General features: G+C 35.7%; 5 protein-coding genes across 5 annotated transcripts; 3 read left to right on the top strand and 2 right to left on the bottom strand.

Moving 5' to 3' along the window:
- Window positions 1–6: 6 nt before the first annotated feature.
- On the top strand, window positions 7–2,759 carry LOC114544302 (regulator of nonsense transcripts 1-like). Its single transcript, XM_028562971.1, has 12 exons — window positions 7–52; window positions 150–267; window positions 359–515; window positions 582–668; window positions 746–801; window positions 874–916; window positions 1,029–1,086; window positions 1,167–1,240; window positions 1,379–1,633; window positions 1,780–1,923; window positions 1,998–2,093; window positions 2,185–2,759. Exons 2-12 carry the CDS (start codon window positions 158–160, stop codon window positions 2,323–2,325), a joined length of 1,221 nt encoding a protein of 406 aa, XP_028418772.1. The 5' UTR covers window positions 7–52; window positions 150–157; the 3' UTR covers window positions 2,326–2,759.
- A 193-nt stretch (window positions 2,760–2,952) lies between these two features.
- LOC114544304 (ankycorbin-like) lies at window positions 2,953–8,296 on the top strand. The gene is made up of 21 exons (XM_028562972.1): window positions 2,953–3,227; window positions 3,336–3,412; window positions 3,503–3,562; window positions 3,918–4,006; window positions 4,078–4,200; window positions 4,321–4,391; window positions 4,638–4,744; window positions 5,051–5,154; window positions 5,236–5,319; window positions 5,456–5,490; window positions 5,585–5,662; window positions 5,735–5,767; window positions 6,315–6,389; window positions 6,672–6,740; window positions 6,895–6,955; window positions 7,056–7,141; window positions 7,230–7,292; window positions 7,420–7,500; window positions 7,614–7,718; window positions 7,819–7,884; window positions 7,959–8,296. Exons 1-21 carry the CDS (start codon window positions 3,183–3,185, stop codon window positions 8,031–8,033), a joined length of 1,587 nt encoding a protein of 528 aa, XP_028418773.1. The 5' UTR covers window positions 2,953–3,182; the 3' UTR covers window positions 8,034–8,296.
- A 12-nt stretch (window positions 8,297–8,308) lies between these two features.
- LOC114544305 (BTB/POZ domain-containing protein 2-like) lies at window positions 8,309–10,527 on the bottom strand. The gene is made up of 2 exons (XM_028562973.1): window positions 9,801–10,527; window positions 8,309–9,489 (listed from the first exon to the last, which is right to left on the bottom strand). The coding sequence occupies exons 1-2, from the start codon at window positions 10,454–10,456 to the stop codon at window positions 8,829–8,831; spliced, it is 1,317 nt and encodes a 438-aa protein (XP_028418774.1). The 5' UTR covers window positions 10,457–10,527; the 3' UTR covers window positions 8,309–8,828.
- Window positions 10,528–13,988: 3,461 nt separating this feature from the next.
- On the bottom strand, window positions 13,989–17,134 carry LOC114544301. The gene is made up of 2 exons (XM_028562970.1): window positions 15,191–17,134; window positions 13,989–15,146 (listed from the first exon to the last, which is right to left on the bottom strand). The coding sequence occupies exons 1-2, from the start codon at window positions 17,132–17,134 to the stop codon at window positions 13,989–13,991; spliced, it is 3,102 nt and encodes a 1,033-aa protein (XP_028418771.1).
- A 3,104-nt stretch (window positions 17,135–20,238) lies between these two features.
- On the top strand, window positions 20,239–23,593 carry LOC114544306 (the record flags this gene model as incomplete). The annotated part of the gene is made up of 10 exons (XM_028562974.1): window positions 20,239–20,636; window positions 20,751–20,928; window positions 21,207–21,372; window positions 21,468–21,608; window positions 21,907–22,171; window positions 22,408–22,476; window positions 22,598–22,657; window positions 22,891–22,941; window positions 23,153–23,266; window positions 23,504–23,593. Coding segments are annotated over exons 1-10 (1,501 nt in total), but the record flags the coding sequence as incomplete, so codon positions are not given.
- Between the last annotated feature and the right edge of the window lie 422 nt (window positions 23,594–24,015).

Here is a 24,015-nt window from a genome sequence, read left to right as displayed (position 1 = left end):
TTCCCGTCCAACTTGTTTTATGATGGTACTTTACAGAACGGCGTCACCGTTGGTAAATATGGTTTTTTCCAGCTTTGAGTTCTGACTAGATTTTACCCTCCAGCTGGTGTATGTTGGACAATACTAATACAGCATAATTTTTTCCACAGCTGAAAGAATGCAGCCAGGTATGGATTTCCCTTGGCCAGTACCTGAGAAACCAATGTTCTTTTACGCTACAACTGGGCAAGAAGAAATTGGATCTTCTGGCACCTCCTTTCTTAACAGGTTAGCACCTCCACTGCGACTTTTATTTCTGATTTTAAAAAGAGATAAATTTGCAGACATTTACATTTCCCATCATAATCTTGTCGTGTAGGACCGAGGCTGCTGCTGTGGAAAAAATTGCAACTCGATTTCTCCGTGCTGGTGTTAAGCCTGAACAGATTGGCGTGATCACTCCTTATGAAGGCCAACGAGCTTATATCGTCCAGTACATGCAGTACAGTGGCTCTATGCATGTCAACTTATACCAAGTAATATCTCTTTATTGCTGCTATACACCACTTGTTTGCACAGTATATGACTTCAGATATTTTTAGGAAATTGAAGTGGCAAGTGTGGATGCATTTCAAGGACGTGAAAAAGATTACATTATTTTGTCTTGTGTCCGTTCTAATGAACATCAGGTAAATGCATCTCAAAAAACAGGTGATGTTCATGTTATATGTATACTGAAGGAATATTTCGTCTGTGTTTCTTGTAGGGTATTGGCTTCTTACAAGATCCTCGTCGTCTAAATGTTGCATTGACTAGAGCCAAGTTAGTTTTGCCTTTTGTCGTTTAATATTTTACTCGGCTTGATATTTTACGCGGTACTCCTTTTTTGTATAGATATGGAACTTTGATTGTTGGAAACCCAAAAGTTTTGTCCAGGGTTGGTAAATCCTAAAGTTTCTTACGTATTTTATTTTGTGGCGACTCTGCTCAATCCTTCACAGATCTGCCTAGAATATTTTTTGTATCTTTACAATGTTTTATTTCTTTAGCAAGAATTGTGGAATCACTTGTTAAACTATTACAAGGAGAATAAAGTTCTTGTTGAAGGTTGGTCTTTTTTAATGAGAATTATTTGCAAGTGCTTAGATGGTTCTTAGAATTTTGAGATATGTTGATCATTTATATAGGACCTTTGAACAACATGAAGGAAAGTATGATTCAATTCAGTAAACCAAGGAAACTTGTCAACAAAACAAACCCGGTAAGTTATGTTTCATATGCTGCAATCATTCTGAGAATCATTCTGTACCGACTATGAACCATTTCCCATTACCCTTACTCCATTCTTTAAAATCACAAGAGATGCTGTAACTTATATTCTTATGCTTATCATTCATAGGGAGGTCGCTTTATGAGTTCTACAATGTTTGATGCGCGTGAAGCGCTTATGCCCGGCCGCGTTATCGGTCCTGGTTTTGCGCCACAGATTGATCCTACGGCGACATACCAGGACGCTTACTACCGGACGCATGACAGAATGGGTTATATTGGTGCGGAGCGAACAGTTGCAGCTGCTGTTGGAAATATCCCTATTCCTGTGGGAATGTTTTTGCCACCTATGCCTCCCCAACCTCCACATAACTATTACAATCAAGTAAGTCCAAAACTTTTGTATCAGATTTCAGATTCCGCAGTTAAACTACGCCACAACTGGGAACTACGTTTTGTTATAGACAAGAACATTTATACTGTACCCTGTTTCAAACTATGTTTGTTTCATTACTATGTTTGGTTTTTTAGGCCATGCCAGGTCGCCCAATGCCAGGTGTACGACAACAACATGTTTCTAATCAGTATAATCGCAACAACCGTGCACAAACTTCAAACAATAGACATCAAGTAAATCATGGTTCCTATGGCATGAATACAAGCCAGGCTAGTCAGGTAAGATGATAACTTAGGGAAAAAAATCTCCAACACTTGCCGCTGTTTGTTGATAATATATATTGTAATTACAGGAGGCCTCACAGCCATTATCCCAAGGTCCGCTTACTCAAGGTGGTATGTCTCAACCTATGGCATCTCAACCATTATCCCAACCAGAACTGTCACAGGTATGTAATGCAAACATCTGTAGTACTTTCACTATGAAGTCTTGGAAGCACAATTCTCTTAAATATTTTACCCTGTGGTTTATTCTTATAGGATAGTTACTTGGCTGAAGATTTTCACTTGAAGTCTCAAGGGGATGCAGTCCTCTCTCAGGATTCCACGTATCAAGGCGATCAGGGTTACATGAACTCCCTGCCTGATTACAGCCAACCTAACTATGCCTCCCAGTATTAAGTGCCCGTCTGCAGGCATGTAGGGGACCCATACAGTATCAGGCCTGGTTCCCACTGCCCTCATTCAGGCCAAGATTGGAGGGAGATGCAGTAAAGTAGGTGATTGTACCCTCGGAGAGTTGAGAACAAACCCTTTGTTGAGATAAGTTGAGATTTATTACAAGACCATTTCATCGTTCACTATTATTACCACTGAGTTCGTTATAACAGCAATAGCAGGCAACTACTGAATCTTGAGTGATATCATTTAGAACAGGAATGTAAAGAATACCATTGTGTCAATTATGATAAAGAATACCAAACTAGTATTAAACAGTTGAGACATAAGTTAAATATATGTCTGTCAGATAATGAAAGTGATGACCAATTCACTATATCCATTTCTAGTTGTTCGCAAAGCTTGTAACCACTCATTTTTACAAATATATCTTTAAAACGCATTAAAATAATTTGATTGTTGAAAACAGGTCTACGGTACCTACCATACTTGATATGCAACTATTCACATCGAATGCAAACGACATCATTTCGTTTGATGGTATTTAATAAAGTATGGGGGATTTGATGGCCGCTGTTCGTAAGATATCTGATATCTCAGGCTCACGTGGACTGTTCTTTTGCTGAGAGTAAAAGATTAAAAATTGCGTGAATTGTTTTGTTTTTTGCATTTTGTTTATTTTAGGATGTTTGTATTTACTTTTTTAGTCAAAAATGTCTGAAATGACCTTTGTGATCATGGTTACGACTTATGTTTACGATGAATATTCGCATATTTCGCTATATTTACCTGCACGTCAAGGTCCCAAACATTGATCAATGGTCCCAAACTAGTATTTAGTAAAAAGTTAGACGTTTAAAATGAAGAAATTTAAGGACAAACTTGGGAAAGGATCATCTTCTCATGTTAGTATTAAAAAACAAAGCTATGAAATTGCTTTATTCTATTATAAAATCGTACTTTATACAAGAACGCACGTATTAAAATATTCACCATGTCCTTTTTTTCTGCAGGTAGCTTTGATGGAGTGGACGAAGTATGATGATAAAATATTGGATTATATTGTTCATAGTGAAGAAAATAAGTTGAGGTAGGTATAACAGGGTGGGTTGAGAACCACTTTAAGCTGTTTTTCCCACATAAACCTGTAAATATAAATATTAATATTTCTACCAAATAGGTTGGCTTTATTGAGGAAAGGTGTCACACCTTTAAAGAAGAAATCTGATGGAAAAACAATGTAAATATTTCAAAAATATATAAATATGAAAAACATGGCCCATCTATTTTGTATCACTGTCTCACGTGTTTTAGTCGGAAACTATCACTGATACTGTGACAAAAATCATTGTTGGTTGTATTATTGTACTGTTTTATATATTTATTTATTTATTTATTTTGCTTTGCCACTTGAATACAAAGAGATACTGTAATACAAACAGCACAAAGTTAATACAAATGCACTAATATTCATAAACTGATAAATCACATGGCAGGGTATTGCTACAACTCATGCCATGCAATTACAGAAATAACTGAATGTCTGAATTAAGATCACAATAGAGTCCTTCCAGTGACTCTATCATCTCTTTCAGGTTGGATGTTGCTTGTGAACATGGTCACGTTGAATGCCTTGAAGCATTACTAGAAAGGTGTACTGATGTTGTACCAGTCAGTAAAGCAGGTTAGGAAAGTTGAGTGATTGAAGAGAAGCAAATTGAAAATCTCTTCAAAATAATTATTTTTTATCATAAGGTGGCTCAGCACTGCATACTGCCGCAAAATCTGGGAGTGCAGATTCCATTGTTAAATTATTGCAATATAAAGTTCGAGTTGGAAGTATAGATGCGGACAAGATGACAGCCTTGCATCATTCAGGTATTCAGCTGTATTAATTTTTGAAACCTTTTTGTGTATTTGTAATACATGTATCATATTGCAAATCCAGTCTATTCATTTTGAATTGAAGAAGATGCTAAATTTGTTTTGTATTCACAGCAAGCAAAGGCCATGTTGATTGTGTAAGAATTCTTATTCAAAATGGAGCAAAGTTAAATTCAAGAGATAAGGTTTGTTTACTTATTTGCAGTTTCTTTCAAGTTTCAACCACCAGGCATTAATGACCTGGGTTCACAATGACTGGGTTGAAATGAGATCACTCCACCATTGCAAATTATCTCATGAATGTTAAAACCTAACCCTTTTTGGGAATTTTATAATACTTCATAACAGAAGCCAATCTATTCCCTTTTTTCTGATGTGTAGAACAGACACTACCAAGTTTTCAATAAAAATTAACGTCTTTGTAAATATAGGATGGTAGAACACCATTGTTGATTGCTATTCAGGCTGCTCGGGAAAGTATTGTACAAATACTTGTGGAAAATGGAGCAAGAGTCAATGTCACTGATAGTGCACATAAGTAAGATCCTTGTTAAATTCCAGGGGCCGGTTGTATCAAGCCCGTTTAGCTTAAACGGTGGTTAAGTTCAAAATAGAAAGTAAGTCTATCGTTTTATTCAACAAGCAAACTAAATGTTTTTAACCTTAATACAAAGATACTGTTTACAACTACATATTCAATGCATAATATTCAAGTTGACTTATTCAAGAGAGATGTAAGAGTGTTATCTAATCTTGATACAACCGGCCCCAGATATTATTTTATTATTAATAGACTACAAACATTATATGTGGCATGATAGAGTATTTTAAACCTCCTTTTTAGAACACCATTAATGTATGCGTCTTTGATTGGTCTGAAAGATGCTGTTTGTACATTGTTACAACACGGGGCTAATCCATTATTGAGGGATAGTAATGGTCACCAAGGTACGTACAATATGAACATTTTCCATGAATGCTAGCTGGTACATAATATATTGCATTGATGAAGAGCTTTTCATATTCCAGCTGAAGATTTTGCTCGGATCAGTGGCTATGGTGAAATTGTGAGGATAATTTCTGACACTCCAGTTTTACCCCAATGGGATTATGGTATCTATAACCATACCTCTATTTTTGTATTAAATTATTGTAATTGAATTTAACTTAATGTAGTAATGAATTTAGCTGCTGGTTTGCCAAACAATCATTTAATAAATACTTACTGTACTTACAATTATTTTTGTAGCTGAGGAATATATTGATGATGAGGACTCTCAAGATGTAAGTGATTTTAATTCTTGTTCTTATTCCTGCATTTTGAAAATCACAGTTCCAATTTGGCATTACTTTGCTGATGTAATTATTCCCCCTTTAGGGATCTGTGATTGGTAGTAATGACGGCTCCGATGTTGCTTCAATGTTGTCTCATCCTGATTCAGAACACAGATTCGGTGTAAGCTTGTTTCCTCGATAACTTTTTTATGTGGCACCTGGCACTGCTGATTTTATGCTTTGACTGTTTTAGAGTGTCTACAGCAGTGACAGACGATCATCTTCGGTATGTTGATGCATTTATTAAATTACTAAATTGTTCAGTTATTTTGTGCCCCACCATGACATTTGCGTCTTAATGGCATCATTTCGAAGAATTCTTTACTGCTAAACAATGAACAGGAGAATCATTAAGGCCATTGTAATTACAGTGCTTTTTTCCTTCCATATATAGTAAGCCATCCATCCATTGATTATATATGTTTGGGCACAGCAAAATTGCATCCTACAATAGCACAGCTTGTACTTGTACTGTGTAATTAAAATTTTATCCTTAAAGCAAATATTTCTTTAAATCTTAAGTCAACGTCATTAGGAAGATAATCTTCTATTAATCCAACTTTTCTATGATCTACTCAAAATGTTGACAGGACATTGGCGCCATTACTTTGCATATATGACATAATTAAGTTGCCTTGCATTTTACCAAAAGCTTTTAGTGTATACTTTATGCAGACGTTTTTCTGGGGAATGATATAGCTGGCATTTGAAAAGTTGCATAGCTGCATCTTAAGTTGATCTTAGATGAACTAAAATAGTATTTTTCTCTGCAGCATTCTGTTTCAACATTCATTTCCTCATCATCGCATCCTGGCAGGCTTGAAGCAAATGTTTGTAAATTGGATCAGGTAAAGCAGTTGTTTTTTTGTCTTCATCTTGATTTGGTCTTAGTTGTCCAAATTGCTGCATGAAAACATTGCATCCAACATCTAATATATGAGACAAACTAAACCAATTAACAAATAGGCCATGTGCTGTTGGTTTTGTATAGTCAGTCCAAAAACAACACACAATACATTGACTTTCTGAATGACTTTACTTGATTAATGATAATATGTACCTGCATGGGTGATTTGTTTCTGTATATGTATGCAAGCTTCAGATGATCATCTGTCTTTAAACATGTTTAGGAGTTAGAAAGAGAAAATAACCGATTAAACACTCAACTGCCCACAATGGAAATGTCACACTCAAACAAGGTAAGAATTAAGAAATATAATGTACCGTGATGTGAAAAACATTGCTTCAAACCATTTCATCGCAATCTATGTACTACATAAATTTCTGATTTACCTTGTACACCGACAATGCAAAATAAGAACTTAATAAAAAATTCTATTTTGTTACGTCTAGAACAAAGTAAACAGATTGAAGGAGGACATTAATTATAACAAAATAACTGTTGGACAATCTGGTAAGATTGAAATAAAAAATTAATATAAAACTTTAGTCAATTACATATCAAAGTGATGTCCTTCTGTTCCATTAATTTAAATTCAATTTTTTTTTCAAAGATGATGTGGAAAAAGTACAACAGGAGAATTTTCAGAGGGAAATAAATGCATTAAAAGCAGAAAATGAGCAATTGAAAAATGAGCTGGTAAGATATATTTTAATTACAGACTGTGGATTTTATGCATTATAATTAACTTCTCTGAAATAAGTTATATTAAATCATTCCTACATAGATTGATATTAATGTTGATGACAGTATACCAACTATTCCTATAACAGTTTATCAGGAATTAAAGGTAACTTAATTAATATATAAACCAGTATTATAATTGATTGTTGTAATGTAACTATACAGGCCTAGACAAAATTGGTTGGTACAGGTTTAGGTCACTTACTCATCAGGTGTTCTCTTATGTAAAATAGGAATCGACTGAAGAAGAACTGTCAACTTTGAATGCTAGTTTTTCAAATTTAAAGAAGGAAAATGATAATTTAAAACGTCAGGTATGCATATATAGTGTTTAATAATGGGACCATGCATGCATGTTATGGCAATGCAGGTATATCATTAATGTAATATATAGATGTAATAATGCAATTGAAAATGGTTTGTTTAGATTTTGGAATTGAAACATCAAACACGGGATGAGGCACAAATGAAATCTGAGCAGAAAATTTGTGCTTTGGAGGAACAAGTTTTAAGGCTTCAAAACCAGTTGATGGTATGAAACTACATCATCCTACTTTGTAATTTGATAAACTGCATTGTTAATACACTATATCTGCCAGGTTTTTAAATGCTATATTTGCAAATTCACACAGGAGGCAGATACTGAGCATTCCAAGACAATTAATGTGTATAGATTACATCTACTCAATGCACTACAGGTAATGAAATTAGCCTGGACTAACTTTAGCTAAACCAACTCATTTTAAAACAGAAATCATCAATCTTGCTGTAGGGAGTTATAAGCAAGGATGTTAAAAAAGCATTGGAACTTATTTTGAAAATACGAAATGATGAGCAATTTTGTTGATGATCTGGATCATCGAAGGAAAAGGAATAGAAAAGATGAATAGGTATTCTTTGAATCCCACTTTAATGCCTTTTGTATTTACTGCAGCACACAAACAATTATTTTAGCTTAGAGCAAATCAAAAAATACATAAACAACTTACTTCCATATACATTTGAGCAGCCTACATTGTAGATGGTCTGTCAACCTGGGGCCGGTTGTATCAAGCCCGTTTAGCTTAAACGGTGGTTAAGTTCAAAATAGAAAGCAAGTCTATCGTTTTATTCAACAAGCAAACTAAATGTTTTTAACCTTAATGCAAAGATACTGTTTACAACTACATATTTAGTGCATAATATTCAAGTTAACTCATTCAAGACAGATGTAAGAATGTTATTTAATTTTGACTTATCCACCGTTTAAGCTAAACAGGCTTGATACAACCGGCCCAAGAACACTAGTTCAGTTAGCTAATGTTATTTTACTCAAGGTCTTTTCTCAAGATCTCTGAAATAACACCATTATGTACATATATATATCACAAGGCCTAAAATTCTATATATAAAATGTGTTTTAGCACTTGATTGTAATATAGGACATGTATGTTACATAAGTTTATTTGATATCTAGGATGTTGATAGTGGAGATGACAAACACTTGTTTATATAGCTGTGTTTCTAATGCATTTCATACCCACAATCAACTTCAGTTTCAAGGTAGCCAAATATATACAAAGTTTAAGAGTATAACAGTCACTCAAAGATGTTCACCTAACTACATCATGCAGATATGTCAAAATTAGGGTACATTTTAGAGTCAAGTGTAGAAAATTATTTCAGGAATTTGTCCGTCCTCGACCGAGGTTCCATTATTGTTTCCAGTAGCATATGAAAAATGAAACACAATATTCTCATCCTTTGGTTCAGGTATTTCACAAACAACTTTACGCTGTCCTTTTGTGCCATAATACGAATCAGCACCTTTCAAGGTTGCACTTGCAACATAAATGATGCTTGGGGAGAGTTCTATTGGTTCACTGAACATCACACGGAATATGCTTGGGGTTCCATCGCAACTAAACGCTGTGTCGTTCTCTCCACAAACCAAGCCAGTCTCAGTGTTAATGATTTGCATTTTGACATTGTAATCACTGGGACCATGAATTGCACCATAAAGGCCCAAACCAACAACAAAGATACGCTTGTTTACCGAGAACCGAATCCGATCACTTGTACCACTATAACCCCATCGGTTTTCAACTTTTGAGAATCTCCTGACAGACTTCTCCCGGCCGGTCAGGCAACATCTTGGCTTATCAATGAAATTAACTTTTGGTTTGGGATTCACATGGAAATACAGAAATAAACTGACAATTTCTTTCTCTGTTAAGATACCAGATTGTGCTGGGCCTGTTGCAAAATCTTCCACTGGCATCAATGGGAAACGGATCTGGTACAAAGCCTCAGATAAGACACACCTAGAAATAGAATTAATTTTTCATCTATTTGCAGAGGTTGGGTTTTGGTCGAGGGTACAAAGTCGAGGGTCGATTTTTGTCGGATTTTCGATCATCGATTTTTGTCGGATTTTCGATCATCGATTTTTGTCGGATTTTCGATCATCGATTTTTGTCGGATTTTCGATCATCGATTGTGATTATTAATTTCAAATGTCAACAGTTCTCTAAGTCGTAACCACTAAAATTTAGACGTGAATCCTTGCAAAGAGCTCCCTTCCATACCAGAATATATTAATGATTGTAATACACGAGAGATCTGTATTATTTACCTTAGATTTGCTGGCGTTTTGTTCAATTCCTTTCGCTCGCATTCTTGTTTTGCCCATCGCACTGCGTGTTGAAACAACTGGCTTTCTTTCAGTCCTAGTGTGTCACGTTTTAAAACAGCTAACAATGTATTGTAATCAATATCCGTAAAACCTTCGGCATTAAAACTTTCAAACGTATTCTTATCAATACATTCCAAACATCTAGTTGCTAACTGTGACTCGTCAAATAATCTCGCCTGTGTCAACAGCATGAATGCATTATCAGGACGAAGGTTTTTCTTTAAAAAATCAACGCAAGCATCTTCCATAATCGGCACTACGTATTTTTTAGCTGCATATAATGTAGTCATGACAGTTTCTGGGCCGATTTGGATCTCGTCTGTATATAAGAATTTTAGGAGAGCAAGAAAAGCTGATGATTCTACATCAGGCAGTTCTACATCATCATTTGGGCTTGCTATACCACCATTGAACATTGCATCAAAGACAGCGCTTCCCATTGAGAGGACAAACCGATGTGCAGGAATACGTCGTCTTTGCGAACCCTTGCCAACGATAAAATGAACATCACAGAGTATTTCATTATTGAACAAAAACTTTACTCTATCGTAGACATTAGTTTTTCCTGCTTGCCAATTGTACGGTTGTGTAGACATACTGTTTCTTGCGATTGTTTGATACGCGACATATTGATTTTCCGTAATGGAAATATCGAATCAAACTAATCTTTCTGGGTTATAAGCCCATGTTACGGGTCACGGAATATATAATTAGAATCGCGGAAATATATAACACAGTGTTTCCAGTTTTCTGTGTTTCCATGTTTCTATGTTTCTTATTTCTATGGTTCTAGTTTCTATGTTTCTATGTTTCTACGTTTCTGTGTTTCTATGTTTCTGTGTTTCTATGTTTCCAGGTTTCTACGTTTCTGTGTTTCTATGTTTCTGTGTTTCTGTGTTTCTGTGTTTCTGTGTTTCTGTGTTTCTGTGTTTCTGTGTTTCTGTGTTTCTGTGTTTCTGTGTTTCTACGTTTCTACGTTTCTACGTTTCTGTGTTTCTGTGTTTCTGTGTTTCTGTGTTTCTGTGTTTCTGTGTTTCTGTGTTTCTGTGTTTCTACATTTCTACGTTTCTGTGTTTCTATGTTTCTACATTTCTATGTTTCTGTGTTTCCATGTTTCTATGTTTCTGTGTTTCTGTGTTTCTATGTTTCTATGTTTCTATGTTTCTATGTTTCTATGTTTCTATGTTTCTATGTTTCTATGTTTCTATGTTTCTATGTTTCTATGTTTCTATGTTTCTATGTTTCTGTGTTTCTACATTTCTACGTTTCTGTGTTTCTATGTTTCTACATTTCTATGTTTCTGTGTTTCCATGTTTCTATGTTTCTGTGTTTCTGTGTTTCTGTGTTTCTGTGTTTCTGTGTTTCTGTGTTTCTGTGTTTCTACGTTTCTACGTTTCTACGTTTCTGTTCTGTGTTTCTACATTTCTATGTTTCTGTGTTTCTGTGTTTCTGTGTTTCTATGTTTCTATGTTTCTACGTTTCTGTGTTTCTATGTTTCTGTGTTTCTATGTTTCCAGGTTTCTACGTTTCTGTGTTTCTATGTTTCTGTGTTTCTGTGTTTCTGTGTTTCTGTGTTTCTGTGTTTCTGTGTTTCTGTGTTTCTGTGTTTCTGTGTTTCTGTGTTTCTACGTTTCTACGTTTCTGTGTTTCTACGTTTCTACGTTTCTACGTTTCTGTGTTTCTGTGTTTCTACATTTCTATGTTTCTGTGTTTCTGTGTTTCTGTGTTTCTGTGTTTCTGTGTTTCTGTGTTTCTACGTTTCTACGTTACTACGTTTCTGTGTTTCTGTGTTTCCATGTTTCTGTGTTTCTGTGTTTCTGTGTTTCTACATTTCTACGTTTCTATGTTTCTATGTTTCTATGTTTCTATGTTTCTATGTTTCTATGTTTCTATGTTTCTATGTTTCTATGTTTCTATGTTTCTATGTTTCTATGTTTCTATGTTTCTATGTTTCTATGTTTCTATGTTTCTGTGTTTCTACATTTCTATGTTTCTACGTTTCTGTGTTTCTGTGTTTCTGTGTTTCTACGTTTCTACGTTTCTGTGTTTCTGTGTTTCCATCATTTCTGTGTTTCTACATTTCTACGTTTCTACGTTTCTACGTTTCTGTGTTTCTACGTTTCTGTGTTTCTGTGTTTCTATGTTTCTCTGTTTCTATGTTTCTATGTTTCTGTGTTTCTACATTTCTACGTTTCTGTGTTTCTACATTTCTATGTTTCTACGTTTCTGTGTTTCTATGTTTCTGTGTTTCTACATTTCTATGTTTCTGTGTTTCTATGTTTCTGTGTTTCTACATTTCTACGTTTCTACGTTTCTGTGTTTCTGTGTTTCTACATTTCTGTGTTTCTGTGTTTCTGTGTTTCTGTGTTTCTGTGTTTCTGTGTTTCTGTGTTTCCATGTTTCTACGTTTCTGTGTTTCTGTGTTTCCATGTTTCTGTGTTTCTGTGTTTCTACATTTCTACGTTTCTGTGTTTCTATGTTTCTATGTTTCTGTGTTTCTACATTTCTATGTTTCTACGTTTCTGTGTTCCTGTGTTTCTATGTTTCTGTGTTTCTGTGTTTCTATGTTTCTATGTTTCTATGTTTCTATGTTTCTATGTTTCTATGTTTCTATGTTTCTATGTTTCTATGTTTCTATGTTTCTATGTTTCTATGTTTCTATGTTTCTATGTTTCTATGTTTCTATGTTTCTATGTTTCTATGTTTCTGTGTTTCTACATTTCTATGTTTCTACGTTTCTGTGTTTCTGTGTTTCTGTGTTTCTGTGTTTCTGTGTTTCTGTGTTTCTGTGTTTCTGTGTTTCTGTGTTTCTGTGTTTCTACATTTCTATGTTTCTACGTTTCTGTGTTTCTGTGTTTCTGTGTTTCTGTGTTTCTGTGTTTCTATGTTTCTACGTTTCTGTGTTTCTACATTTCTACGTTTCTACGTTTCTGTGTTTCTACATTTCTATGTTTCTATGTTTCTATGTTTCTATGTTTCTGTGTTTCTATGTTTCTGTGTTTCTACATTTCTACGTTTCTACGTTTCTGTGTTTCTACATTTCTATGTTTCTATGTTTCTGTGTTTCTGTGTTTCTGTGTTTCTGTGTTTCTGTGTTTCTGTGTTTGTATGTTTCTATGTTTCTATGTTTCTGTGTTTCTACATTTCTATGTTTCTGTGTTTCCATGTTTCTATGTTTCTGTGTTTCTGTGTTTCTATGTTTCTATGTTTCTATGTTTCTATGTTTCTATGTTTCCATGTTTCTATGTTTCTGTGTTTCTGTGTTTCTGTGTTTCTGTGTTTCTGTGTTTCTATGTTTCCATGTTTCTATGTTTCTGTGTTTCTATGTTTCTGTGTTTCTGTGTTTCTGTGTTTCTGTGTTTCTGTGTTTCTGTGTTTCTGTGTTTCTGTGTTTCTGTTTTCTACGTTTCTACGTTTCTGTGTTTCTGTGTTTCTGTGTTTCTGTGTTTCTGTGTTTCCATGTTTCTGTGTTTCTACATTTCTACGTTTCTACGTTTCTACGTTTCTACGTTTCTGTGTTTCTACGTTTCTGTGTTTCTGTGTTTCTATGTTTCTCTGTTTCTATGTTTCTACGTTTTTGTGTTTCTAGATTTCTATGTTTCTATATTTCTATGTTTCTGTGTTTTTGTTATTCGATGTTTCTATCTTTTGGGTTGTCTGGCGTCAGTACAAGTAAAATATCATAGTGCCACAAAGGGTGTTACAGTGTTGATGAGATTTATATTTCCAAGTGCTTGTTTTGCAATTTGATTTGTTGCTGACGTGGCAAAATTTTCCCCCTATTGTACGCGGGTAGTAGGCGTAGTAAGTCGTCTAGTTGCATTCCGACTAACAAGTAAAATGTATTTGTAAAATACCAAATTGGTGTTACAGGGTTAATGTACGACACTGACTGCGACGGTGTAAATACAACCAGTAATTTTGTAGAAAACTAACAAATATTTTTAATTTAACATAATAGGATTCTTACAAGCGGAAAGCTCGACAAACCGCCATCACGCATTAGGTGATTATAGTGTAGCCGAGGTAGCTTTACCATTTTCAATAATCACTGGTTGTATTTACACTAAATAGATATAACGATATTGTTTTAGTTAATATTTCTTAGTATATATTTACTAACTAAAGTTACTTCTTGTTTAAATTTTTCCGAATTTGTTCCAGAGTTTTATCAAACAAGGGCAAATTACACAAAAAATCGTGTTGTGTAACCAGTCCAATTAATTTGGTGTAAATCTTCTTAACGTCACTGCTATAATCATTAGAAATATTTCCATTTAGTCCTTTCAATGTAACATAAATAATCATTACTATTAAAAACTCTAGGCGATTGAACGGTTCTTCAATTTGGGAGTTTGTGCGTTCCTCGTAGAAAATGCGAGAGCTTTTGAATGGCGATGATTGAATTTGTTGTTTTTTTCGATTGCCTGATTTTCGCTTTCCCTTGACATTTTCAGAACTGATTACTCTGCAACTACCATTTTCCCCACAATGACCTTTGCATTTACACTTGTGCCAGCAACTCCCATAACGTGGTATGCACTTGCATCGGCTCTTATAGGCGCATTTTTTCCCAGGTCCATTCATCTTTGACCTGCCGGCGTTTATTCCACACCGACACGCTCCCCTATTTGAATTATCTGTCTTTTCTTTGTTTAATAAAACGCGGCCATTATCGTGGATTTCATTATTGTTCTCCTCAGCGTGTTGGTTTTTATGAACTAAGGCATCATAATGACCTGGTCCACCATGGTTAAATGTTAACAATATTGCTTCTCCATTCCCAATAGACGAACGAGGGTATATTTCATAAAATGGAACAAGATTTTGCGTTGATAGCACTAGTATCGGTATCTGCAAGACGTTGGACAAACCAAGTGGCATCAGGTCCCCGATAGTGGAAGCGAATACACCCGAATTTAAAAAAGCATGTGCTTGTTGCTGAAAGTCGACGTCCTCACCCACAAATTGCTGGTATTCTTCAGTGAAAGGTCCTGTCCACTCTGCGACAAGATGGCTTCGCAAAATATCACTTATTGCGGGAACAGAGACTGCTGATGAGATCCCCAAAGTATACAAATGCTCTCTAACATGCGTCTGCAAATCACATCTACTCAATAACTGCGAAACTTGAAATGCGACTGAATTAAAAAAGCAGTTCCCATCTCCTGCAATTCTGACGACTTCTAGACCCCACTGGCTTGCGATGGAGTTAATTTCTTGCTCGATGGTTTCCACAGAGCTGTCTTGTTGTACTTGTTTCGTGGTGAGAAGATGACGTGGCACCTCTGTTGGCAAGGTACGTGCATAGATTTTTTTCGCTTTCCAACTATCTCCCTGATAGATTCGGATGATCTCCAAAATGATAGCCCTTGCTTTAAGTACTCCAATGTGTCGTACTCTTCCTTCTCAGATCTTTCCGAGTAGTCATGTTCGGCCACAATCCATTTACATTTGATATTCCTTTGCAAAATGGAAATGCCATCCAAAATTTCTTCTACTTCCTTACGCGAATAACTTTCAAGTCCCTTAACCTTGCGTGCTGGTCGTTGATTGTTTTCGGATCTCTCTATCTCTTCCAGACACCTTTCTACTCCAAAATATTCTAATTTTTGTCCATATTCAGTTATCAGAATGTGTTCATTCTTTTGAGTTTTTGTCACTTGGATAGATGACATTTCTTTCTCGTTTTCTTGGGCCAACCTGTACAACATTCTAAACATTTTCGTATATAACAATGGAAGCCCTATGCGGTTGGTTGCAACAATTTTCTTTAAATCCCTATGAAGCCTTTCATTTTTGTTTGTTCCACACCCAACAGGTATGTCCGACAAACAACCCTTATTTATGTGAACCTGAATGTTTTTTATTTCCTTCAACATTTCTTTAGTAAGAACACTCAATCCAGCTGCATTTTTTACAGATTCCCATTTATTGCTAAATTTTTCTAAGTTTTTCGAAATAACGTCAGGCGAAGGCGAAGGCCTAGACCTTTTTTTCCCGATGTCTCCTGGTTGACGGAAAACTAAGCCATATTCTTTAGCCATGCCAGACGAGTATTTCGAACACTTTGGTATTTTACGCACTAATCTTTGCACTGCGTGGAATATGTCTAGCTTAATGGGTACACCGGGAAAATGCTTGCTTAAAAATGATGTCCATTTGCAACAGTTATCGAGGAATATTCCTTCTAAAATGTTATTTTGTGTCAGAAATCTTTTCGAAAGTTGTTGAAACAAATTTTCAAGCTCAGCTGTTCCTTCCGTTTTAGTAAATTTCCACTGGATAACTGTGCCTTTTTCATTTAATACGCAAAATAGGCTTTGAAATAATTTTACCCACTTATTATCACTTTCGCGTAAATATCCGATATTCGAAGTTGCTTTAAATGTGTGATCGCAACTAATCCATCTTGCAGGAATTGTTGAAAAAAAATGCCGATAAAATACTTCTTCTGACTTAAATCTGGAAATGATTGCACCCCCAACTAGCGTATGTCCTACGCATGGTAGGTCCATTTGTTCGAACGTTGGGAAATTTTGACTTACTTCTTTTGTTAGGCCAATGTTTATAGCAATGTTATGATCACGGTAATAACGTTGCGCTCGTTCATAAAATGCTTTTTTGTAACATCGCTGTATAATTTCGCAGATCTGATTAGAGCTAAGACCTGCATCAAGTAGCTCTTCCAGATAATCGACAAGTCGATTTGTGAAACCTGACTTATGACTTAAAGTGAATGGTACATTATAGTTATTCACTTGTTTTACGACGTCCACATCTATGCTATTTATTTCAGTATGGCCTAGATCACATGAGTACTGCTTGTATACCAGTAATACGGGAGAGGTAAGGCCAAATATGATACGCGGATTTAGTCTTTGCAGTCGCCCATTTTTCCAAACTCCTGTGTTAACTAGGTGACCCTTTCGATTATTTTCACACATTTTATCGTCTGTTTCACACTTAGGACAAAGTATTGTATTTCCTTCAAGTAAAGCATTAAATTGGCACAGAGGGTCAAAAAGAATGTACGGAAGGACACAATACGACTTTGGATCATTTACCCACGTTTCATCCAAACTTGGAAATATATCGTACCTGATATCAGGGGGTTCCATAGTATGCTCCGTATGGTATTTAAGATCAGCAGCTTTGGTTGCAGACTCGATGCATTTTTTGACATATCCATTGATATCGTACCCCACAGTTAACGTAGGCTTCGCTATTGACAATAGAACGATAATAAGTGAACAAAAATAGAACGCTTTCATCCTGATCGTTGTGTTTTCATTATACATGAATAACCATTTTTATCGTTTTTATATCATCTATTTATGCTGCATATACGGAAATGGGAATAATCTGGTTAAATTAAAGATTCCATTGGCGTCGACACACAAATTGCTGCTGGCCATTGACCACCTTTTTTTATATTGCATTTGCTCCATTACCTGTCGGTCTTTTAGATAGGGCACCAAGTTCTCATATCAGAGTTGTAATTATCGTCGGCAAGGCGTGTCTCCTTGGGGGTACACCTTGCCATAACTGAGTCTATTTATAAAATCACATTATATAAATTTCGTATTTTCTTCGTAAATATTTTGTATTAGTTAATGTGATTTATTTACGTATAGAAATATTGCAAGCCATGGATTTTGCATAGCCCTCACCGCAGCTCAGTTTTCTGAGCATCAATACTGACACATTAAATCTCACACAATTTTAGGATAATTTTGGCTGGAAGTAATGGTTTCCCAGCCGGTTTATTTCCGTCAAACAAGATGATATTTATATGAATACATTCCAACAAAATTCCAAATATTCATGCTCAGAAAAGGGTGGAGGTGAATTACCGCCAGCACCTGTACAAGTACGCCTGAAGTAAAATAGTTAATTGAGATATTCTATAATTGTCAATTGAGGTCCTCTATGTATCAGCTATTGCAAATCATGCAATTTGCATAATTGCTAGAGGAGGAGGTGGGTTGAACTTTAAACGAGCTCTATTTTCTGCGATGTCACGCTTACACTGACCGATTGTGTTTTGGGTATTCGGTCTTGTTAGTTTTCAAATTGCTGCTGGCCATTAACCACCTTTTTTTATATTGCATTCGCTCCATTACCTGTCGGTCTTTTAGATAGGGCACCAAGTTCTCATACCAGAGTTGTAATTATCGTCGGCAAGGCGTGTCTCCTTGGGGGTACACCTTGCCATAACTGAGTCTATTTATAAAATCACATTATATAAATTTCGTATTTTCTTCGTAAATATTTTGTATTAGTTAATGTGATTTATTTACGTATAGAAATATTGCAAGCCATGGATTTTGCATAGCCCTCACCGCAGCTCAGTTTTCTGAGCATCAATACTGACACATTAAATCTCACACAATTTTAGGATAATTTTGGCTGGAAGTAATGGTTTCCTAGCCGGTTTATTTCCGTCAAACAAGATGATTTATATGAATACATTCCAACAAAATTCCAAATATTCATGCTCAGAAAAGGGTGGAGGTGAATTACCGCCAGCACCTGTACAAGTACGCCTGAAGTAAAATAGTTAATTGAGATATTCTATAATTGTCAATTGAGGTCCTCTATGTATCAGCTATTGCAAATCATGCAATTTGCATAATTGCTAGTGGAGGAGGTGGGTTGAACTTTAAACGAGCTCTATTTTCTGCGATGTCACGCTTACACTGACCGATTGTGTTTTGGGTATTCGGTCTTGTTAGTTTTCAAATTGCTGCTGGCCATTAACCACCTTTTTTATATTGCATTCGCTCCATTACCTGTCGGTCTTTTAGATAGGGCACCAAGTTCTCATACCAGAGTTGTAATTATCGTCGGCAAGGCGTGTCTCCTTGGGGGTACACCTTGCCATAACTGAGTCTATTTATAAAATCACATTATATAAATTTCGTATTTTCTTCGTAAATATTTTGTTTTATATCATAGTAAGCGCACACGTATTTCGTGGTTTTAATGCAAGTGCACAATTAAGTACAAACGGTGCGATGGAGTTTGACAAATGAAGGTTTTCGAAAGAAACACAGCATTGCAAGTTATTAGATTCGATAAAATACTACACTAATCATAATATGTAGTAATCGTTATATCATTATGTAGGAGAACGGTGATCAGGAAAATTTCCACAGACGATATTCGAATGCAACTAGACTAAATTTGCATGATGCGCGCATTCAAGCTCCCCAGAAATATAACACGATTTTTGAATTGGCGTTCATGATTTTACAAAATTAATCCGCCATAATCTAAAAGATCTATAAGAGGATTAGTCGAGGACGTGCGAACACACACCTTTTAATAATTGCTAATTGAATAATACAGTTTCGAAATAATGCAGACAAAATTTGACAGCTCTCACTGTTATAAAACCCGCGCCATTTGCAGTATCCTTCAATTGTACACTTCGAAAGGTAAGGATATGTCAGGCAACTTTTCTACATTAATGTCCAGTAAAATGTGTAGTTTTCGCAGCTTCTAAACCTTATTCAACATTCTTCTGTTTTATAGATTGGTTGACTTGTATGTTTGTAAAAGCTACGCTCCTTTTCTAATCGCTTGTAAAGAGGTAAGGTTCTAAAGTTAGTACCTATAAATAGCAGCTCGAACAACATAAATTTTAGGCTAGCTATATAATGTATATGCACCATTTTAAATTTGCGGTCGGGCCCTAAAAAAAAATTCCGGACATACAATAAATTTGGAAAAGAGACTTTGTTATATGTTATTGTAGTTTCCGCACCATTAAAAGACTGAACATCGGCGAGAATTATGACCGAGCTTTTAGAATAGTGATTAAAAGTTTAACTCCGTATAACCAAAGGACACAAAATTGTTGTAAAACGTTCGTCAACTACTAGATTTGACTTCTGGGAGTCGGTCACTGTGATTACTATATAATAGCGAATATTTTATTGTAGATTTTTATGATGTCTTCGAGAAGAACGATATTTCCAATTACCACGCCCGCTGTGAATGAATGCCAGCTCGCGAACGCCATCAAGATGGCTCGGGCGATTAAATTCCCACTGGAAGTTTTCCCGGAGCCAATAACTGAATGGCTGATGGCATTGGCATTTTCCGTGAACACACGGCCAGAATTCATATTGATTGCGGCTATTTCGGTTGTGTCCACTTTGATGGGTCCGAAAACTAAATTAAAGATTCGGAACCGTTATCGGGAGCCGTGCAATCTGTTTACCGTGTGTTTGAGTGAACCTGGGGCCGGAAAATCGCAAGCGTTTGAGATTGCTGTGGAGAGTCCAATCCGCGCGTTGAAGGAGCCAGCTCATTCGATGGTCATCCATGACTTCACGCGGAAAGGACTCTTCCAGCACCTCGTCTCTCACGATGGTAGAGCTCTATTGGCTCATTCTGAAATGAGTTCGTTTTACGAATTCATTTTGAAGAAGCAACAAGAGGGCTCAGGTGAGAGACAGTTATTTTGCAGGCTTTACGATGGCATTGCTGAATGGGCACTAACAAGTGCGTGCACGAATAACAGCAGTTCCGCTGGTAAAGTCGAGAAACGGGAGCGGCGTGAGGTCCTTCTAGAAAGCACTTTGGCCCTTGGTGGGTTCACTCAGCCCGAACCATTTCTGCAGCTGTTTAAACCCCTAGCCAAAACCAAGGATGGGTTTCTTGATAGAATTTTGATATGTTCAATAAAACCTCGCTTGTTACTCGAAGAAGAAGTGGAACAATGGTGTGAAAAACTGGAAGAATACACTACACAAGAGTTCTCCGGTGAGTCGCCTATGTATGTATGCATTTATGCCGTGTGTATGTATGTTTTTATGCATATAGGTATGTTGTATGTATGTAAACTTTACTCGAAATAACCAACAATTTTTTTTTCAGGCGTATATAAGACAATATTCGACAAGCATGAGAACGGTGTCGAGTATTGTTACTCACCTGAGGCAAAAGAGAAGTATACTGAGTACGCCAATAATCTCTCCAAGAATATGAATGCCCAGTGGGATGAAGAAAGCATTTGTACGGAGAACTTTTCCAAGGACAAAAAAAATTTTATAAGGTATAATAACTATTATGCAGGCAATGCGGTATTGAACACTCGAATACGATATTTAAAATACCATTCTATTACCGGAACACCTTAAAATTGCGGAACCAATTTAGATGAAACAGCGCTCGTGGGACATCTTCAGTTGATGAAATAAAGCTAAAAGCATCATTATTATTAGAAAAAAGCCAATCAGGGCGTAACCTGTATGGATATATTAATTTCAAGCCTCATCATTATTAACATTAACCATCCAATTTAAGCCCAATTTTGAAACGTATATTTTCTAGGATATCATGCGTTCTCCACGTCCTCTTGTCTGTCCTCAGTCATTTTATTGACAATGAGAAAGACGGCGAAGAATGTGATATTGAAAAGGAGATTCCGCGAAACATATTAAGTATTGCAGAGGCAGTCATGGAATATTTTGGAGATCAGCGAAAGGCCTTTATGACGGTATGTATATATATATATATATATATATATATATATATATATATATATATATATATATATATATATATATTTTTTTTTTTTTTTCTATCTTCTAGTTGATAAAACCTGTTTCCAAGGAAAACTCCCGTTCATCATCAACAATTCCGGATGATACAGGATCATCGTCTTCCAGCGAAATCATAAATGCATTCGGGCAGTGGTTTGTGGGCAGGTGTAAAGACTATTCCGAAGAATGTGTAAGTATCCGTTCGATGCATGTTTCTGATACATGAATTTTCGAAGAATGAACTTAGATTGTGATCCGGTATCTGCCCAATAGTCGGTTACATGTGACTATAGGAAAAATAAAACTCTTTTATGATAAATTGATAATTTCATGCAGTCATTTTCAAAACAGTACTTCATTTAAACATCAATAGTTCAAAATTGCACGAATTAATACAAATATTTCAGTAATGAAAATTAACTTTTGTTAAAAAATGTTAACCTTAGTAAATTCAGCAAAAGATTGATGAGCTTCTTTCTTATCTTTAGATCAGTAAATTTGCCAGAGAAAAGAAAAAGGCGGGTGATAAGGAGCCTAGCAGTATCGCTATACGGATAGAAAGCATTCCGGACGATGGTGGTCAGCCAATCATAGTAGACAAAAGCGAACTAAAAAAAGCAGTCGTGAAAGAAGGAGGGCAGGATCGAGACACATCTTATTTCTTAAATCAGGACGGAAAAAAACAAAAGGCTGGTTGTTTGTCAATTCCATTGGCATCGTTCACAGCACCCCTGAAGCACCAGGTGTTACAAGGTTGGTTTACGACGGGTTGTATAAGTTAAAAAAAATATATAACACATATATATTATATGTTCAAATTGATTTCTAATTCAAGTTGGTATTTTAAAGTACGTTTAAAAACACAAGAAACTCAGTGTTTCATGCACTCAAGATATCCCAATATCTATTGTTTTCACAATGTATTCGCATGCTCGTTGCCATTCGTGTGGAAACAAACAAATTAGAACATTCTAAATGATTTGTTACAGTTCTCAAAGGTCTGAAGCTTGACACATTGCCACAAGAAATTGGTTCCGGTGACAAGAAAGCGGAGGAATGTAAGCAACATAAATCCATACTGCAATTATTCCCTGTACAAAATCTATTTTGAAAAATTTTTAAATTGCTGCAAAATATGAAAGGGAACAATGACCTTAAATCGTTGTCATGTTATTAAAGGTTTGTCTGATGAAGATGAAAATGAAGGAACTGCAACTGACATGAGTGAGCATGACACAGGTAACCGATCAAAAATCTAGTATTTGTATCATAAACCGTATAATAAAACATAGTTCTATATATACTAAATGCATGAATGTTTTACGCTTTGTTGAGTGCCATTTTCTGACGTGTGTGTTGGGGTGTATTTCATTTTGAAAGAGATATTTTTCGTATTTTATTTAAAAGTTTTCCTGCTTCGATTATTTACTGTAGTGGGCAGACAAACTCAAATGTTATTGGATCCATTGAAGACGAAAATAAAGAAACAGAAACGACGATAGATATGAGTGAGCATGACACAGGTAACCGATCAAAAATCTAGTATTTGTATCATAAAACTGTATAATAAAACAATAGTTCTATATATACTAAATGCATGAATGTTTTCACGCTTTGTTGAGTGCCATTTCCTGACGTGTGTGTTGGGGGTGTCATTTTGATAATACGTGTCTGTCGTGTCATCAATGCAATGTCGGATGCTTCAAGAGATATTATTCGTATTTTATTTTAAAGTTTTCCTGCTTCGATTATTTACTGTGGGCAGACAAACTCAAATGTCAATTGGATCCATTGAAGACGAAAATAAAGAAACAGAAACGACGATAGATATGAGTGAGCATGACACAGGTAACCGATTGGAAATCTAGTATTTGTATCATAAAACCGTATAATAAAACTATAGTTCTATATATACTAAATGCATGAATGTTTTCACGCTTTGTTGAGTGCCATTTTCTGACGTGTGTGTTGGGGATGTATTTCATTTTGAAAATACGTGTCTGTCGTGTCATCAATGCAATGTCGGATGCTTCAAAAGATTCGTATTTTACTTAAAAGTTTTCCTGCTTCGATTATTTACTGTAGTGTGCAGACAAACACAAATGTCAACTGGATCCAATGAAGACGAAAATGAAGAAACTGAAACGACGATAGATATGAGTGAAAATGACAGGGGTAACCGATCGGAAATCTAATTTATATACCAATCGTTATAAATCTTCTTTTTCTAAACATCATATATTTTAGGTAAATCGGACCGATCAAAACGAGAGATGAAAAAATTAACAGACGCCTTGTCGAAGAATGACAGGCCAAGCAAACGCAAAAGACGAAAAATGCCAAATGACATTTTACTTTTTTTTTATACTCATTGTTAAGATTGTTAATTAATTGTTACGGCTGTACAATTACCTATAATGGGCAGAGTGATGTAATTATGCCTTTTCAGGGAAAAATCAAATGTAAAAAACATTTATTAAATATAAACTTATCTGGCAGATCGATGATCATCTAAATCAGACTAAAGTAGCCGTAACGGTTTTGAAGAATAAAATGTTTCAAGAAAAGAATAAGGAAAAACGACACAGAAACACCGA

Source organism: Dendronephthya gigantea, unplaced genomic scaffold (assembly GCF_004324835.1).
Source record: "Dendronephthya gigantea isolate DGI-Jeju-01 unplaced genomic scaffold, DenGig_1.0 000721F, whole genome shotgun sequence".
NCBI lineage: Eukaryota > Metazoa > Cnidaria > Anthozoa > Malacalcyonacea > Nephtheidae > Dendronephthya > Dendronephthya gigantea.
The sequence above is the reverse complement of the archived record's forward strand: the minus strand, read 5'-3'. Positions and strand labels throughout refer to the sequence as shown.

What these genes read in the sequence shown, in the direction of transcription:
- LOC114544302 (XM_028562971.1), top strand. Translation starts at nt 158, where the DNA reads ATGCAGCCAGGTATGGATTTCCCTTGGCCAGTACCTGAGAAACCAATG. An exon ending in TGCATGTCAACTTATACCAA is followed by an intron (nt 516 to 581) that starts GTAATATCTCTT and finishes AGATATTTTTAG; the next exon opens with GAAATTGAAGTGGCAAGTGT. An exon ending in GTTGCATTGACTAGAGCCAA is followed by an intron (nt 802 to 873) that starts GTTAGTTTTGCC and finishes TTTTTTGTATAG; the next exon opens with ATATGGAACTTTGATTGTTG.
- LOC114544304 (XM_028562972.1), top strand. Translation starts at nt 3,183, where the DNA reads ATGAAGAAATTTAAGGACAAACTTGGGAAAGGATCATCTTCTCAT. An exon ending in ATTCAGAACACAGATTCGGT is followed by an intron (nt 5,663 to 5,734) that starts GTAAGCTTGTTT and finishes TGACTGTTTTAG; the next exon opens with AGTGTCTACAGCAGTGACAG. An exon ending in GTGACAGACGATCATCTTCG is followed by an intron (nt 5,768 to 6,314) that starts GTATGTTGATGC and finishes TTTTCTCTGCAG; the next exon opens with CATTCTGTTTCAACATTCAT.
- LOC114544305 (XM_028562973.1), bottom strand. Translation starts at nt 10,456, where the DNA reads ATGTCTACACAACCGTACAATTGGCAAGCAGGAAAAACTAATGTCTAC. An exon ending in AAAACGCCAGCAAATCTAAG is followed by an intron (nt 9,490 to 9,800) that starts GTAAATAATACA and finishes TTCTATTTCTAG; the next exon opens with GTGTGTCTTATCTGAGGCTT.
- LOC114544301 (XM_028562970.1), bottom strand. Translation starts at nt 17,134, where the DNA reads ATGAAAGCGTTCTATTTTTGTTCACTTATTATCGTTCTATTGTCAATA. An exon ending in CCGAATCTATCAGGGAGATA is followed by an intron (nt 15,147 to 15,190) that starts GTTGGAAAGCGA and finishes TTGCCAACAGAG; the next exon opens with GTGCCACGTCATCTTCTCAC.